This window comes from Felis catus, chromosome B2 (assembly GCF_018350175.1).
Source record: "Felis catus isolate Fca126 chromosome B2, F.catus_Fca126_mat1.0, whole genome shotgun sequence".
Taxonomy (NCBI): domain Eukaryota; kingdom Metazoa; phylum Chordata; class Mammalia; order Carnivora; family Felidae; genus Felis; species Felis catus.
In genome coordinates this window covers 89,221,714-89,235,655 of record NC_058372.1, presented here as the reverse complement: position 1 = coordinate 89,235,655, position 13,942 = coordinate 89,221,714, and the positions used below count along the sequence as shown (strand labels likewise).

General features: G+C 34.7%; 1 protein-coding gene across 10 annotated transcripts in view; it reads left to right on the top strand.

Moving 5' to 3' along the window:
* The window catches only part of PNISR (PNN interacting serine and arginine rich protein), a 28,641-nt gene extending 15,239 nt beyond the window's left edge, over positions 1-13,402 (top strand). For 4 of the 10 annotated variants that reach the window (XM_019831000.3, XM_006931901.5, XM_006931903.5 and 1 more), the window contains 7 exons: positions 886-1,076; positions 3,275-3,412; positions 4,811-4,910; positions 5,653-5,706; positions 6,776-6,946; positions 8,183-9,269; positions 9,512-9,858. In XM_019831000.3, coding sequence (XP_019686559.1) covers positions 886-1,076; positions 3,275-3,412; positions 4,811-4,910; positions 5,653-5,706; positions 6,776-6,946; positions 8,183-9,269; positions 9,512-9,542 — 1,772 coding nt within the window. In that variant the 3' untranslated portion in view covers positions 9,543-9,858. Of the gene's footprint in view, positions 1-885; positions 1,077-3,274; positions 3,413-4,810; positions 4,911-5,652; positions 5,707-6,775; positions 6,947-8,159; positions 9,274-9,511; positions 9,859-11,876; positions 13,011-13,085 lie in introns of those variants that run through there. The other 6 variants (XR_006598099.1, XR_002157303.3, XR_006598098.1 and 3 more) reach the window with 6 other exon arrangements.
* Positions 13,403-13,942: the final 540 nt, after the last annotated feature.

Genomic DNA, 13,942 nt, shown 5'->3' with positions numbered 1-13,942 from the left:
AGTTCTTTACATGAATTCTCATTGTGAAAAATAGACTTGTGCTTTTGTTTGACTCTGTTCTGTTTTTATATTTTAAGAAGCAGTGTAGTATAAAAGTTTGGCTTGGAATTAGCCCACATCACTACTACTGGCTTTTTAATTTTGAATACATCATTAAGCTTTTTGAACTTGAGGTTTCTTATTTGTAAAAGAGATTAAATAATAGTAGTGATTTTTTTTTTTTTTTTTTTTTTTTTTAGAATTAAGTGAGATGATCGTTTAATGTGCTTTCGTAGTGTCCTGGCTTGTCATAAACATTAAGACAATGTTCACAAAGGGCCTGGCTGGCTCAGTTGGTAGACTATGTGACTCTCGATCTCGCGGTTGTGAGTTTAAGCCCCACGTGGGGCGTGGAGCCTACTTTAAAAAACAAAAAAGACCATATTCACTGCTGCTGTTAAAAATGATCTTAAAGAGAAGCATAATGGGGCGCCTGGGTGGCTTGGTCGGTTAAGCGTCGGACTTCGGCTCAGGTCATGATCTCATGGTCCGTGAGTTCAAGCCCCGCGTCGGGCTCCGTGCTGACAGCTCAGAGCCTGGAGCCTGTTTCAGATTCTGTGTCTCCCTCTCTCTGACCCTCCCCTGTTCATGCTCTGTCTCTCTCTGTCTCAAAAATAAATAAACGTTAAAAAAAAAAAATTAAAAAAAAAAAAAGAGAAGCATAATGGTTACTGGGTTGCCTTATCACTGTCTTACTGAAGAATGATAGCTATAAGCACTCAAATAGCACCAGAATTCTTTTATTTCATTTACCCACAAAGTTGGTAGAAATTCAAGAATAAGGAACTCATACATTTATGATTTTTATTAAACTAACTCATAAATATTGTTTTCCATGTGAAACAGATGCAGTAAAACGCAGGACTCTTCCAGCTTGGATTCGAGAAGGTCTTGAAAAAATGGAACGTGAAAAGCAGAAGAAGTTGGAGAAAGAAAGAATGGAACAACAACGTTCACAATTGTCCAAAAAAGAAAAGAAGGCCACAGAAGATGCTGAAGGAGGAGATGGCCCTCGTTTACCTCAGAGAAGTAAATTTGTAAGTGTTAGAGTCACTTGACATGGAACTCCCATGTGATTTGAATGTGAAAATTATTGAAATAAACAAGTAATTTAGTTATAAAAAAGTATTAGAATAATATTCTTGAGATTACTTTCAGTAAATATTTTGAGGATTATGGTTTTTGTTTTTTAATTTTTTTTTAATGTTTATTTTTGAGAGAGAGAGAGAGAGAGAGACAGCATGAGCGGGGTAGGGGCAGAGAGAGAGGGAGACACAGAATCAGAAACAGGCTCCAGGCTTTGAGCTGTCAGCACAGAGCCTGACACGGGGCTCACACTCACAGACCACAAGATCATGACCTGAGCCGAAGTCGGACGCTTAACCAACTGAGCCACCCAGGTGCCCTGAGGATTATGTTTTTATAGATGTTGTTATTGAGGGTAGAGTAAGGAGAAAAAGGGGGCAGTGGGTTTATAAAACATTTCTTTCCAGAGAGAAATTACTCATTAGGCTGCTAGATAGGTCTTACCTTGAGAAACAAATCCATATTCTCTTGTTGCAGCGCAGCTGATTCCCTAGTGGTGGATTATAAAATGAAACTAAGTTAAAATGGCAAGGGAGAAGGAAATCTGCCTTTTTTGAATATTTAAGTATATGTTTATACCAGAAGATGAGTAACACTCATAGTTTCTGACATGCACGCTGAAAGTAATTAAGTTAAATCTTTAAACCTTCATCAGTTAGATGGTGTGAGTGGCTTAGGAATTTTTGAATTTAGCAGTAATGTGCTCTCAGCTGACATGATAGCCATAGTACTGGCTGGTATGCAACTCTGGAAATTGGTCTGTCTCCCAAGGCCATTTTATGCTTCAGAAATAAATCACAAGGGGACAGCAGGGTAACTAGAGTCAAGTAGACATTGGTTTAGCTTAAATTTCATAAATGCTATAATACTTTCAGTGTTTCACAAAAGCACCGTGCCAAAGATGTGTTTTTGTTGTGGGTATTATGAAGATAAGAACCAAAAGACTGTCGTAATAGTTTGCCTTTTTTTTTTAATGTAATTATTAACTTTTAACATGAAATAGTGGATTTCCAGATTTGATAGGTTTAGGTGTCAAAAAAAGTATTTGGAGATTATCTTCCCTCTTCTCCCAAATGCTTTTGGGCTTGTGTTACATGTATTCTTCCCCTGGTTCAGATAGTCTTTCCATAGTAGTGTTTCAATGATCACCTTATCTTTTACTTAGTAGGATTTTTAAGGGTAACTCTAGGATACTTCTTTGCCTGAAGAAGCCCCTTTTTAAGGTGTGCCATCTGGATACCGAAAACCTATAGCCAGAAGCAGAGACGAGCTCTGGCATTTCCTACATCTGAAGTAGGAAATGATGCATTTCCTACATCTCATTTCTTATCTGTCCATTTTGTAGCAAAACACATTTTGCTAAGTTTCAAGGCCAGCTAAGATCTGGAAACTGACACAGATCTTTAATTTTAAGTGACATGATTTTAGGTAAACAAGCTTAAATTTGTAGCTGTATAAAAGTAACATTGAATAATATAAATGTGGTTTATTTATCCAAAGTTCTACAAGCTACTTATTTCAAGACCATGATAGATAATGGATATTAATTGGGTCAGTCTTGGTATGATACTAATTTTGGTTATTTATAAAATAAGTCAAAATTGACTAAGGCAAAAAAAATTGAGGGGTGCCTGGGTGGCTCAGTCAGTTAAGCATCCGATTCTTGATTTTGGCTCAGGTTGTGGGATTGAGCCCTGGGTTGGGCTCTGCACAAATGGTGTGGAGCCTGCTTGGGATTCATTCTCTCTCTCTCTCTCTCTCTCTCTCTCTCTCTCTCTCTCTTGCTGTCGCTCTCTTGCTGTCTCTGCCCCCTCCTTCTCCCTCCCCCATCCCTCCCTCCCTGTCTCTCTCTCTCTGTGCTTCTCTCTCTTGCTCCCTCTTGCTTTCAAAAATAAATAAATAAGCTTTTAAAAAATTTTGAAAAATAATTGATATTCCTAAGCTATCTTGTAATCTTATATTTCCTTTCAGGTGACACTTTATACTACTAAATGAAATCTATAGTACAAATTTGTAATGTAATTTAGAGAGAGATTTTATTTTTATATACCTGTTTCATAGACTTTATGGTTTTAAAATAGAATGTGTAAGATAATGATTTTACATTATAAGCATGAATTTGGGCTACCCATACTATTACTTCTTCTAGGATAGTGACGAGGAAGATGAAGACACTGAAAATGTTGAGGCTGCAAGTAGTGGAAAAGTCACCAGAAGTCCATCTCCAGTTCCTCAGGAAGAGCACAGTGAACCAGAGATGACTGAAGAAGAGAAAGAGTATCAAATGGTAGAATGTTAAATTTCTTACCATGTACAGGATTAAAAAAATATTTTTTACTGAAGTATAATTGACATAGAACATTTTGTTACAGGACTTGTTTTGTTTAGAATTTCTAAACTATTAGTTGACTGTTTTAAACATTTAAACTGTGAACTCATGAAACAATTGCAAAATGTATATTGATATATAGAGATGCTAGGTAATAATGTCTACAATTTATAATAGGAAATCGCTGCTTATGCAGCAGTTTTTAAGCATGTTTCCTAATACCGGTGTTGTAAATAAACAGTGCTTTACTATATGAGACCCAAGAGAGCATTTATTGATTTATTATTTTCTAAGGTATGTCTTTTGAATACTTAGAAACATTAAAAGACTTCATAGAAAAATAAGTTTAGGAAGCACTGAGTTGAATACAATTAAACATATTTCTTCATTGAAAGACTTAAAGCCTTAAATATCTATAATGTGTACTGTCATTTTCTGAGATTGGGAATATAATATGTTGCATTTCTTCTATTTAAAGACCAGTGATCTTTGGAATGTGTGTAGAAGATGCTGATATAGTGTACTTTCGTTAGCAGATGAGTAATCTGGAGCCCTGAGAGGCTGAAAGAACTAATCGGTGTACATTTCAAACACTTGCTGGTAGCCAAACTAGTGCTAGAATCCAGCTTTTATTTCAAGTCACTTGTACTCTATATTTCAGTAGTCAAGAAAAAAGGACTTGATCTAACAGAGTGGAATAGCTATCTTTTCCTTCCCCTTAAATTTCACCTTGAGCCGAGGGTTAACGTAAGTTCCTAGGTAATTTAACTAGTGTTGTGCTGCTTACTAATACTGTTACTAAATGAAGGCATCCTCCTTTCAACTTAAAGCATCTATGGAAATTTTTATTGATAGGGGCCTTTTAAAAATATTTTGTGTCGGGGCGCCTGGGTGGCGCAGTCGGTTAAGCGTCCGACTTCAGCCAGGTCATGATCTCGCGGTCCGGGAGTTCGAGCCCCGCATCAGGCTCTGGGCTGATGGCTTGGAGCCTGTTTCCGATTCTGTGTCTCCCTCTCTCTCTGCCCCTCCCCCGTTCATGCTCTGTCTCTCTCTGTCCCAAAAATAAATAAAAACGTTAAAAAAAAAAATTTTTTGTGTATAGAATTAGAATTCAATTTCTTTATTATACAGGGAAATTCATACTTTATTTCATGATTTTGAAATTTTCAAAGTTTTTGTATTTTAGAGTAATTTTCAAGATATTCAGTTCCTTGGAATGATATGATCTCTTGTTTAAAAATGTTTTATAAAATGGCTTTGCCTGTTAATTGTTTTTGAAAATATCAAACAGCGTTAGTAACTATAAAAATTAAATTAGGAACAATATATATAAATATATAAAATATCCTTCTGTAGATGTTGCTGACAAAAATGCTTCTGACTGAAATTCTACTGGATGTCACAGATGAAGAAATTTATTACGTAGCCAAAGATGCACACCGGAAGGCAACGAAAGGTATATTGTGGGTGTTCTTGGTTTTGTTTTTCTGGGAATATTTTGGTTTTGGTGGCTATTTTGGACTTTTTTTGGTTGTCCCTGCTGAATTCTAGCAGATATTTGAAATATTTTCTTCTTGCATGTTTTTAACTCTCTGGGAAAGGTTAGATTTGTAGGACATCATATTAAAACTGTAGAAGTATTTCTCTTTTATCCAACTTGCTTGAGCACAAATGAGCAATTATGCTATTTTTTGATGAAATGTATAGTGGAAAATTCTTGATGTTCAATTTATTTCACCTGATTTTTTTTATAGATACCGTAGTATTTGGTGTATAACTTTTAGTGTAGTTTAGTTTCACTAATGAATTGAATTGTGACCCTTCAGTTTTCACAGTTTACCACTTAAAATTCTTACAGAAGCAAGAGATTCACCCATCCCCACCCCCCATATTCTTGGTAACACTTAAAAAATATACTGAAAGCAAAATTTAAATTAGGGACCATACCTCAAAAATAAAAATACTGATGTACTGGTCAGTATTTTTCATCATTATAAAACAATTTCAGCTCACTTCAGCATTATAATTTCAAGGCCAGACATGCTACTGGTTTAAAATGAATGTTATGTTTTTAATGTTTCTTCTCTCCCCAAAAAGCAGCAATAGTAGTAGATTTAACAATACCATAGACTCTCATGACTATGAAATCGTGGCTATTTGTGTTAACATGTTGTTCCTGTTGTTGATGTGATACAAAGCTCCTGCAAAACAGCTGGCACAGTCCAGTGCACTGGCTTCCCTCACTGGACTCGGTAAGTGTTTTCCTTATTTGTGAGAGGGCCTTAAAGGGAAAATCACACTTACCATGTCTCTCTACATGTTCTGTTTTGAAACTGTACTATTCCTACTCAGTTTATAAACCTAGATTTTAGGGTTATTTCGGTCTCTAAAGGTTTGCCTTTTTTTTTTTTTTTTTTTTTTTTGACTAAAGCATTCACAGGAATTATTATAAATGTGACTAATTCATAGTTTATTGGGGCGAGTTGTAATAGTTCATTACTTAGCCCTGATTATATTTAAGCTCACTTTCAAAATGATTGCATACATGCCTTAGGGAAGAACCTATCCACTAATGCTGTTAATAGGGGACTTTCATTTAGATTGTGTTGTAGCAAGTTGAGTTTTAACATAGAGGGAAGAGTTTATCTTATAATAGTGTAATAGTAATGATGTGTTCGTAATTTGCTCTTTGCATGATATATTCTCAAGTATATAAAAGCTTGAACTTGCCTTTTCCACATCATTTCAAATTAATCTTTGTGGGGATCAACAGAAATGGGTAGAGCCAAATGCCCATGTGATTTTTGTTAATGATTAATTACTTTTTAGATCACTTCAGGGTGGGGAGTAGTTTTAGCACATTACCATTTCTGTACCAGTGAGAATTACAGTATTCTAATTTCTTTAGGGAAAAAATACTTTGCATACTACCTGGGATTTCTGAGCTTTGAACAATGAAAGAATTAATTTTAGAAATATTTTCAGGATCATTGGTAGTTGAATTGACTGTGTTTTAGTGAGGCTCTATTAGTGCCCTGTTAAATGGTTTTGTTGGTTAGTATGGACAGTAAAACAGAACTGTTATCATGGTTCCTTTATGGTGAGAAATACAAATATTTCAGAAAGAATGAGATACTGTCAATTTTCATGAGGGTTCTACGAACTCCCTTACGAATTGGAATTATACTCCTCCCCACCCCGAATAAGCATATTCTTCCAAGAAAAGGCAATGAAAAAAATTAGCTTTCTTCTCAGACCTTAAAAATTTTTTAGTGTCTAGAATAATTTTTCCATATGATAGACTGAACTTTATGTACACAGGTGGACTGGGTGGTTATGGATCAGGAGACAGTGAAGATGAGAGGAGTGACAGAGGCTCTGAGTCATCTGACACTGATGATGAGGAGTTACGGCACCGAATCCGGCAAAAACAGGAAGCTTTTTGGAGAAAAGAAAAAGAACAGCAGCTGTTACATGATAAACAGATGGAAGGTATATCTTTTAGACTCACTTAATTTTTGTCCAGTTTTATTTGTATTTCTTTTTATTTTTTAACCAACCTAACAATATCGAGGGTAGACTTGAGGTTAGAATATAGATAACATGTGATGTGACTAAAACTAAGGTTTTTGGCTTATTTGCAGTTTTTATGAAACTTAAAATTAATCGTGGTATTCAAAATATGGAAAAGGTGAACTTTGTCTTGCTTTGTAAGACATTAATTTCAATAGCTATAAGTTGTCATTTAATGTATTTTTTCTTTCTAAAGTTTTCAAAATGAAAAAGAAGACTTTTGAAATGGCGGAAATGTATTTGTAAAACTATTGAAAAGTAATTTGTAGTTAGAATATTTAATGCGTAGCTAGCATATTTAAGGAAATAGAGGACTTTCTACAGAAAGGTTTTTTTTTAAACATTTATTTATTTTTGAAAGACAGAGCGTGAGCCCGGGAGGGGCAGACAGAGAGGGAGACACAGAATATGAAACAGGCTCCAGGCTCTGAGCTGTCAGCACAGAGCCTGACGTGGGGCTCGAACCCACGAGCTGCAAGATCCTGACCTGAGCCAAAGATGGAAGCTCAACCAACTGAGCCACCCAGGCGCCCCTTTATAGAAGTTTTCAAATGTAAAATACTATCCATGACTGTAGTTTTTTATAGTGTACATAATGGTTAGGAATACTGAAAGAGTGTTCTGAATTTTTTGGAAAAATCATACTTGGACCAGGAAATTATTAAGAGTTAGCAGTCGAAAATTTCCTGTAAATTAACCTTTAAGTTGCCTTTTGAGACAAAAAGGAAATCTTTTCCAGTTGCTTCACATGTACCTTTCCACTTTGACACTCTTTTCTTGTATTGTCCAGTAGCATAGATAACCCTATAGGTGGCTATTGAACACTTGAAATATACCAAGTTTATGCTATAGGTATAAAATAGACTAGATTTGAAAGATTTTATATACATATATTTATAATATATATGTATGTATATATATTTGAAATGATATTTTTAATATTTTGGGTTAATAAACTATTGAAATTAAGTTCATCTGTTTTTATTTTCTTAATGTAGCCACTAGAAAAGTTTGAATACTTACGTGGCTTGTATTCTGTTTCTGTTAAACAATGCTGCTCTACTGTTACCATTTGATAGTTTGAAATTTGATAGTTTAGGGATTTTTTGGTCATACATTTGACTTTTCATAGTATTTTTTCTTTTTCTCTTTCAGAAGAAAAGCAACAAACAGAAAGGGTTACAAAAGAGATGAATGAATTTATCCATAAAGAGCAAAATAGTTTATCACTACTAGAAGCAAGAGAAGCAGACGGTGATGTGGTTAATGAAAAGAAAAGAACTCCAAATGAAACTACGTCAGTTTTAGAACCAAAAAAAGAGCATAAAGAAAAAGAGAAACAAGGAAGGAGTAGATCAGGAAGTTCTAGTAGTGGTAGTTCCAGTAGCAATAGCAGAACTAGTAGTACTAGTAGTACTGTCTCTAGCTCTTCATACAGTTCTAGCTCAGGTAGTAGTCGCACTTCTTCTCGGTCTTCTTCTCCTAAAAGGAAAAAGAGACATAGCAGGAGTAGATCTCCAACAATTAAAGCTAGACGGAGTAGAAGTAGAAGTTACTCTCGCAGAATTAAAATAGAGAGCAATAGGGCTAGAGTCAAGATTAGAGATAGGAGAAGATCTAATAGAAATAGCATTGAGAGAGAAAGACGAAGAAATCGGAGTCCTTCTCGAGAGAGACGTAGAAGTAGAAGTCGCTCAAGGGATAGGCGAACTAATCGGTCCAGTCGCAGTAGGAGTCGAGATAGGCGTAAAATTGACGATCAACGTGGAAATCTTAGTGGGAGCAGTCATAAGCATAAAGGTGAGGCTAAAGAACAGGAGAGAAAAAAGGAGAGGAGCCGAAGTATAGATAAAGATAGGAAAAAGAAAGACAAAGAAAGGGAACGTGAACAGGATAAGAGAAAAGAGAAACAAAAAAGGGAAGAAAAAGATTTTAAGTTCAGTAGTCAGGATGATAGGTTAAAAAGGAAACGAGAAAGCGAAAGAACATTCTCTAGGAGTGGTTCTATATCTGTTAAAATCATCCGACATGATTCTAGACAGGATAGTAAGAAAAGTACTACCAAAGATAGTAAAAAACATTCAGGCTCTGATTCTAGTGGAAGGAGCAGTTCTGAATCTCCAGGAAGTAGCAAAGAAAAGAAGGCTAAGAAGCCTAAACATAGTCGATCGCGATCCATGGAGAAATCTCAAAGGTCTGGTAAGAAGGCAAGCCGCAAACACAAGTCTAAGTCCCGATCAAGGTAGTATACTTTTTAAAGTATTTTGTCTGATTTTTAAAAAAATTTGACTGAATTTATTCAAAGTTGAAAGTGTCCTTTCTCTCTCTCTCTTTAATAAACTCAGTTTGGTACTTGATAAATGATCATAGTCTTAAGTAACTTTAGAAATCCTATATAATAATATTTATTTAAAAATTGCAGATTCTTTAGTTTAAAATACATTTTTATTTTTAAATTTGTCTTTTCCCTTTTTTTTTTTCCAGATCAACAACCCCTCCCCGTCGTAAACGCTGAGGAATGATGTGGCAAGGATGCCATGATGTTTAAAAAATTCCATGAGTTTTAAGGGCTTGTCTCATTATAGAGGCACATTGTGGCTGTGTAGGTGAAACCAGAATCTTTTTTTTTTTTTTTTAAATCTGTAAATAGGTGTACTTTTTCCAAATGCTGCTCCAAGTTACTTAATAGGATTTCTTTGTATTACATTTTTTTCAAAAAATAGTGCTTAATAAGACTATAAACATGCCATTCTCTTTCAGCTGTAATGTTCTTAAAATTATTCTTGAATGTACTGTGATGTCAATAAAGCTCTTCAGTTCATTTTTGTTAACCTCTTGCACCTTAATTTTATGATTTTAATCTAAGGAACGTACTTTTATAAAAAGGCAGCTGGAATTTTGTATAACAGGTTTTAAAGGTACTTCCTCTCATCTCCCCCAAAGAAAATGGTTTTAACTTAATAGTTTGTCAAAGTTTGTAAACTGTACCCATGGATTTTTTTGTCAAATTCCAACTTTTAAGGGTGTGGAAGAGGGCCAAAAATAGATCTTTACTTTTCATTTGGAAACATTTGACAGGTTTCTAAACTTTTCTTCCTATTTTGAGGATTTTTGAGTAATATATTCTCTGTGTATAAAGTATGGTTTACTTCTGTACAGTGAAATTGCTGGAATCAATCAAGCCAGTGCACATAAGAAACAGTTGTGTTTGACCCTCATAGTCAAGTCTGGAACTCTATTCTGCAGTTATCCACTTCTGTTTTAGAAGCATATTTTAAACACTGGGTTACTACAGAAATAAGACTCACAATCCAATATATTTATTTATATTTTTAAAATATGACCTCAACTCAGTGGAGGAATGCTGTATTATGCAGGTTTGTGTCAATTTCATAACATTAAAATGGTCTGGTTTTGTCAATTTCTTAACAATTATGATCAGTGAGTGGTCTAGCTATTTAAGACAGTCATAACTTACAAGTAAAATGAGGCTCTGCAGGCATTTAAATGCTCAACTGCTTTCAGGGTCTGTTTTACATGATTATTCAGTTTTGCAACAATAGTCAGATACTTCTCTGAAAACAAATGCTTTTAAATTTTAATTTAAAAAGAAAAGAGCAGGTGCAGGTCACAGGAAAGTTTTAAAGTATGCCTTCTTACCAGCAATAGTTCATTTTAAAATAAGCCAGAGTTTTGCCATGATCAGTGTTTCTTCAAAATGAAGGTAGAAATAGATTTGTAAGTGTGCTCTTGTACCTCTACATAGGTTCTTAAATAATTTTGAGCAGTTATGCATTTATCTAGAGGAAATAAATCAACTGTGAATAAATGCATGTTTACCAAAATGGTTGTTTTACAGTGCATTTAGTTCTGATATTTATAAAGTTGATATTTCACAGAATAACTTTTAAATAGTTTGGAATTCTATATAGTTTAGACATCAGTCACATGTGGAGACAAAATGAAAATGTGCAATATTTTTTATGTAGGTGAGCTAACACAGTGTACCTAATTGCAGAATTAATTATCAGATTAATTTGTAATAGATAAGTTGTATAACATTTTCATATCTTAAAATGTTTTTTAGATCAATCTTCAGGTGAAATAATATTTTCAAAATAAAATTCTACAGAAAAGTTCTGTTGGCTATGATATGCACATTTTTGGGCAAGATAAATGATTAGAGCCAAAAATAGTATTTGACAGTTTTATTACTCTGCCATAATATGCAAGCTTCTTATTTAAATCTGTAGATATTTTTTAAAACACACTAATGATATATGTGATTATTAGTAGATACATCAGTGTTATAATTAGATACTTAGGTTTTTCAGATTTTTATGGATAATTTAGGGAATTCATCACTTCACTGACATATAATGAAGTATGTTTGCCTTAGTGGTAAGATTTTATAAAATAGGGCTTCCGTGATTTGGGATATGAATGCTAACACACATAAGTTAACTAGATACATAATTTGGTTATGAAATCTAAAATGACACCACCACAAAATCAGTTTCAATTTTTGAGACAATCATTGGTCTGAATTGGTTAATAAAACTGTCTTGAGGTTCTCTTAAAGTATTTCTAGTGTATTAATCATACTTGTTTTTGTGGAACGGGGTAAACCACACCATCAAGTGAATAAAATGTAACTTGGAAGAGGTAATTACAAGATTTGTTTCATGAAGGCCCCAAAATATAAATAAAGACTGGTGTGGAATCACAGTGTATATGTTTTCTGCCATTGTAAAATGTCTTGTTTTAGCATCTGTTTCTAATGGTATAATACACAATAGGTGAACTTCCCAAACATAGTCTCTTTTTTTTTTTTTTTTTTTTTGTTTAGTGTCTAAGTCATTGTTTCTTCAAAGAAACAAATGAAGTATAATTAATCAGTAGGTGAGATTTCTTCTTTTATGTGGGAATTTTTAAAAAGGAATTGTATGAGGTCCAAAGTTCCTGTAATATTGTCTTGGAAACGTTTACATTTTAACAGATTTTTCTTTTCTTATATACATTAAAGTCTATTTTCATTTGTTGAAGTTTCTAAAATGTACTAATCATGGTTTGATGGAAATATTATTAGATCCGTTGAATTGTTCTGACTCTGCTGCTTAATTTATTTTGGACAAATCATTTCAACACAATGGGCTTCAATTTCTTCAACTGTAGAAGGGGGGGATTAGATTATTTTTAAGGTCTTGAATACTTCTAGCTCTTAAAAGTTTTTCAGTTTTAAGTGGAATTTGGCTGTAATGTCTAATCCTGAATGAGAAAATAGGCTTTTTATTAACCCTTATAACTCATGTGTGAGGAGTTACATTTTATACCATAAAGATTTGCCAGATGTGCTCTAGAGTTTTCCTGTAAATATACAAAGATTAAATCTGCCACACTCTGATTATGGTAATGTAAGTAAAGAGGAAATTATCCTGAGTTACCAATTTGTGTGTAAATATGAATATTTACCAGTTAAACTCTTGAGCTGATGCATATTATTTCAAAGGGATAAAGTTATTAGATGTAAAGGAGTAGTACTTCACACTTAATTTGGAAGAGAGAAGTTTTTATAAAATGGAATTTCAAAATATTAAGTAAATTTTCAGTTTTTATGGTAAAATAAATTGTAGATGCTGGTTTACAACACATGGGTGAGACACCATAGCAGTGGTCTGGGAAATACCTCCAGCAATGGCCACACACCACATTACAATTGCTAGTCTTTCCAGCACAACTCTGAAGTGTCATTGGAAAAGGCTTTTCGGTATTTGCAGAGAAAAGTACTATGAGCTAGTTTTGCTTACCTGGACCAAACTGGTGGGTATTCAAGAGGTTTTTGTTTCCTGTCAGTATTAAAGGCAAATCACTGATTGCCTTTGTTGTTGAATTGAAAAGGTAGTGGGGAAGGGCCTGAAGCCCAAGGAAGTGGTACATTCAAATAAAGCATATTTAAATAAAGCTTTTAAAACTTTTAAAATCATACTTGCACTTTGCTTTTTCCTTGTATCTGTCATTCCAACAAGTATAACACATGCTAAATGTTCTTTTGTGCCAGAGCTTTGTGCTGTCATTTGGAGAGATGGTCATGTGTCCTGAGAGGAACTCTGAAGAGGACATAACTGAAATCTGCAGCCACTCTTAGGAGGAGGTCAATATTTTATTAAGAAGCCTTAAGTGAAAGACTATTACTGAGCAAATTTCTGAGTAAATTTCACTAATTCAAGGAATCCTTTACCAAATTGACCCTGCCTGTTGAAAATGTACGATTTTTTTTTTTTTTTTTGCCTTGGAAATGTGTCATTGCTCTTAAGGAAGAGCTTTTGTACATTTGGAAGTAAAGTGTTACTGCTCACCGTTTTAGCTTTCAATGAAGTTTGCCTAGCTCGGGTGATTAATAGCCCTACTATATAATGTATGCCCTGTCCAGAATATTGTCAGGTCACTTGAAACTATTTTCAATTTAGACTTAGAGCCCTCTGTGACATTTGAGGGCCTTGAAAGGGGAAGCAATTCTACACCCTTAGGAAAGAAATGCTTCCATGCTTTTGTGATTCTAAGGGTCAGTGGCACACAATCGTCTAAATGTCTTTGGGAGACCTCTGTTAAATATGAAATAAAGGGGGCGCCTGGGTGGCGCAGTCGGTTAAGCGTCCGACTTCAGCCAGGTCACCATCTCGCGGTCCGTGAGTTCGAGCCCCCCGTCGGGCTCTGGGCTGATGGCTCAGAGCCTGGAGCCTGTTTTCTGATTCTGTGTCTCCCTTTCTCTCTGCCCCTCCCCCGTTCATGCTCTCTCTCTGTCCCAAAAATAAAATAAACGTTGAAATATGAAATAAAGCTGTACGGGAATAAAAGCTAGTACGAAGTAGTGTCATCTATGACTACTTTGGTCATGAGGTTTGAGGTGGTCATATA